Source organism: Acyrthosiphon pisum, chromosome A1 (assembly GCF_005508785.2).
Source record: "Acyrthosiphon pisum isolate AL4f chromosome A1, pea_aphid_22Mar2018_4r6ur, whole genome shotgun sequence".
NCBI classification, from domain to species: domain Eukaryota; kingdom Metazoa; phylum Arthropoda; class Insecta; order Hemiptera; family Aphididae; genus Acyrthosiphon; species Acyrthosiphon pisum.
Genome location: NC_042494.1, coordinates 106,805,919 through 106,809,035, shown reverse-complemented (window position 1 = coordinate 106,809,035; position 3,117 = coordinate 106,805,919). Strand labels below are relative to the sequence as shown.

Below are 3,117 nucleotides of genomic sequence, written 5' to 3'. Positions count from 1 at the left end.
AACTTTGATGAATAATAATATAGAATAACGATGTTTGTATAAGACAATGCGTTTTTGAACTCAATTGTCGGCGGGTACCTATAAAATGTGATAATCGGTAAAACTGTCAATCCGACGACACCGAAAAGTTTTTCAATCAGTTTCTGCGAAAAAAAAATCTAAACACAAACAATGGATGGACGACGTTTAGACTATATATTTGATAGATCAATTACCGCTGCAACATCACTGCAGGATCAGATGAGTCACTCAAATCGAGTAAACAAAATTTCGACAGTTATCCGATTTAGTCTATTTCAGGAATTACTTTTTTTTTGTTTTTTTTATATAGTTTGTACAACAGTTTTTAAATTTCACGAGACCAGAAATTGTATTGCAGTGGCATCCACGGGGGGGGGGGGCTTACGGGCTGAAGCCCCCCTCTCAATTGACAATATTATTATTACTTTTTCAAAAATATTTATCAAGTTTCAACTGTCAACTATAGTAAGCAAGACATAAATTTCATATATGTCTTACCAGAATGAATTCATTTTTGAAAAAAACAATGTACAGTAAAACTCGCTTAAGACGCTCTTTAAGGGACCAGCTCTCTAAAACGTCTTATGCGGGAAAGCGTCTTATGCGGGAATGAAACAAAATGATGTGGTTGAAATATCGAGTTTATTTTTTTATTATTAAACATAATTTAATGAGAAATACACTTAAAAATTAATTATAATTACAATATACATACATACTTATATTTTTGTGCTACTGAATTTAATTTAAAAAAATATTATTATTACATACATATTTTATTATTGTTTATTAAAAAAATGATCTATTTTTGATTGTTTAAGGTTCTGACAATGTGTTTCAGCAAGAAAGTTTTCAATTTTATTAAGACAACCTAACATTTCTTCGGAATTTTCAACACAGAATAATACTTTCCGAATTTCCGATAAATGTTGCAAACCAGTAGTTATTGTAGGAGTAGATACTGGAAAGTCTTGATCTTCTTCTTCTTGATCGTCGTCGTCTTCTTTCTCATTGTCCACTAAGTTCGTATCAGCGATTATTTCATCTAAAGTCCGAGTGCTACTGGTTACGAGTTCATCATCTACTGTTGCATAATCAGCAAAATTTTGCAGAAGCTGAAAGTCCTCTTCTTTTAAAGGTGAGCTATCAGCCTGTTCAGAGTTGTTCAACATACCAAATGCAGCTTTCCGAAAACAGTTTATTATTACATCTGGTTTAATTTCATCCCAAGCGGCACTAACGTAATGTATGGAGTCCAAAACGTTAACTTTAGTTGAAATTTGGTTGGTACTCTCCATGTCTCTCAAGTACCGCTGAACTAACTTTTTTCGGTACTTTTGTTTTATCACTTTAATGATACCCTGATCTAGGGGTTGTAACTTAGATGTAGTATTTGGTGGAAAGAAAACAAGTTTTATATTGGTAGTAGGGATATCTTTAGGGTGAGCCGGACAATTGTCGACGAATAGAATAATTTTTCTCTTTTGTTTACCGAAAAATGCATCTAGCTGTTGAATCCAGTTTATGAATAGTATTCCTGTCATCCAAGCACGACTTTGAGCAAGGTATTCACATGGAAACGTACGAACATTTTTGAAACAGCGAGGAGACCTACTTTTTCCAATGACGACCAACTTCAATTTATGGGTTCCGGTAGAATTTGTACATACTAAAACCGTGAGACGTTCCTTGCTCAACTTTCCACCATGGCATGTCTCATTTTTAAAAACAAAAGACTTATCTGGCATAAGCTTAAAAAACAATCCGAATTCATCAGCGTTGTATACATCGTCAGGAGCATAGTCACGCAGTAATGAAGGCAACACGTTATTTTTCCATGAAGCTATATCATCATTATTAACAGATTCAGCCTCACCTGATATTTGCCGGTACACAATGCTATGCCTACTCCGAAATCTATCCAGCCAACCAGTCGATCCACTAAATTCGGTTAAGTTGAGACGTGCGGCAATCTCCATCGCCTTTTCCGTGATTATACCTCCATTTATTGGATAATTTAAACTACGAGCTTGTTGAAACCACTCCAATAAAATATTTTCCAACTCTTCATACTTCCCGTGTTTTAATTTTTGTCGTTTGCTGCCACCTAACAAGCTGCTTTGTTCTATTTCATGTCTGTTTTTCAATAAAGTTCTTAAAGTGGAAGGAGGTATCCCCCAGTTCATTAGCAATATCTTTTTGTTTTTTTTTCTCAGCCAATCCTTCATCGTACTTTTTCAAAATGTTGAGTTTGTCCGAAATCGTTAGCGCTTTACGTTTTATACCACTAGCCATAACGAAATTACGGTTATACACATGCGAACGAACAGCACTTACTAAATCTCATAAGACGATGAAATACAGTAAAACTGTTATAATAAGTAATGATAAAATAGGTATAGCGATAAAATAAAACGATAAGAACACGTATAATACTAAAAATTCTATTTTTATTTTCACAAAACTACTAAAATTTATCGTAATCTGCTGAAAAAAAGAGCGTTTTACCCGATTAGACAGAGAAAAACTGAGCGTCTTAACAGGTGATTTTTACATTGACTAGTATAGGAAATGTCTAGGGACCGACTAAAAACAGCGTCTTATGCGGGAAAGCGTCTTAAGCGAGAGCGTCTTAAGCGAGTTTTACTGTATTTGCATACCAATTTTCATAAATCATCTGTAATTTTTAGGTAAAAGTATGAATTACTTCATACTTGTATGAAAGACCTTGTATTAAATTGTTTAGTCTTAGCTATATGCATTTAATATTTTATAAGATTTGAACTACAAATCAACTGCGTGGTTTTGACGAAATTTGAACTTTGAATGCTTATAAAACATAACCATGATGCCTAAGTATCGTTAATATTTTAGCTATAATAAAAACTTACGCATTACATTTTTAAGATTTTTGACAGAATGAATAATTTTTTATTGACATTTATAGAAAAACAAATTTAAATTAATCAAATACAATCCAAATGAGGACGGTATAACCAAGCTGGTTACCAAACAATTTTAATAAATTTTCATTTTTTTTCTCCAATTATTTTAGAAAGCAATGAGCATTTTCAATTTCGACCTCCTAAAAGTATC

The 3,117-nt window shown here is 33.0% G+C and overlaps 1 protein-coding gene across 1 annotated transcript; it reads right to left on the bottom strand.

Annotated features, from left to right (window-relative positions):
* Window positions 1-800: 800 nt before the first annotated feature.
* Window positions 801-2,249, bottom strand: LOC103308556 (tigger transposable element-derived protein 6-like). The gene has a single exon (XM_008182132.1). It carries the CDS (start codon window positions 2,247-2,249, stop codon window positions 801-803), a length of 1,449 nt encoding a protein of 482 aa, XP_008180354.1.
* Between the last annotated feature and the right edge of the window lie 868 nt (window positions 2,250-3,117).

Bases quoted from the DNA above. Each gene is read 5' to 3' on its own strand.
- LOC103308556 (XM_008182132.1), bottom strand. From the start codon at position 2,249: ATGAAGGATTGGCTGAGAAAAAAAAACAAAAAGATATTGCTAATGAAC.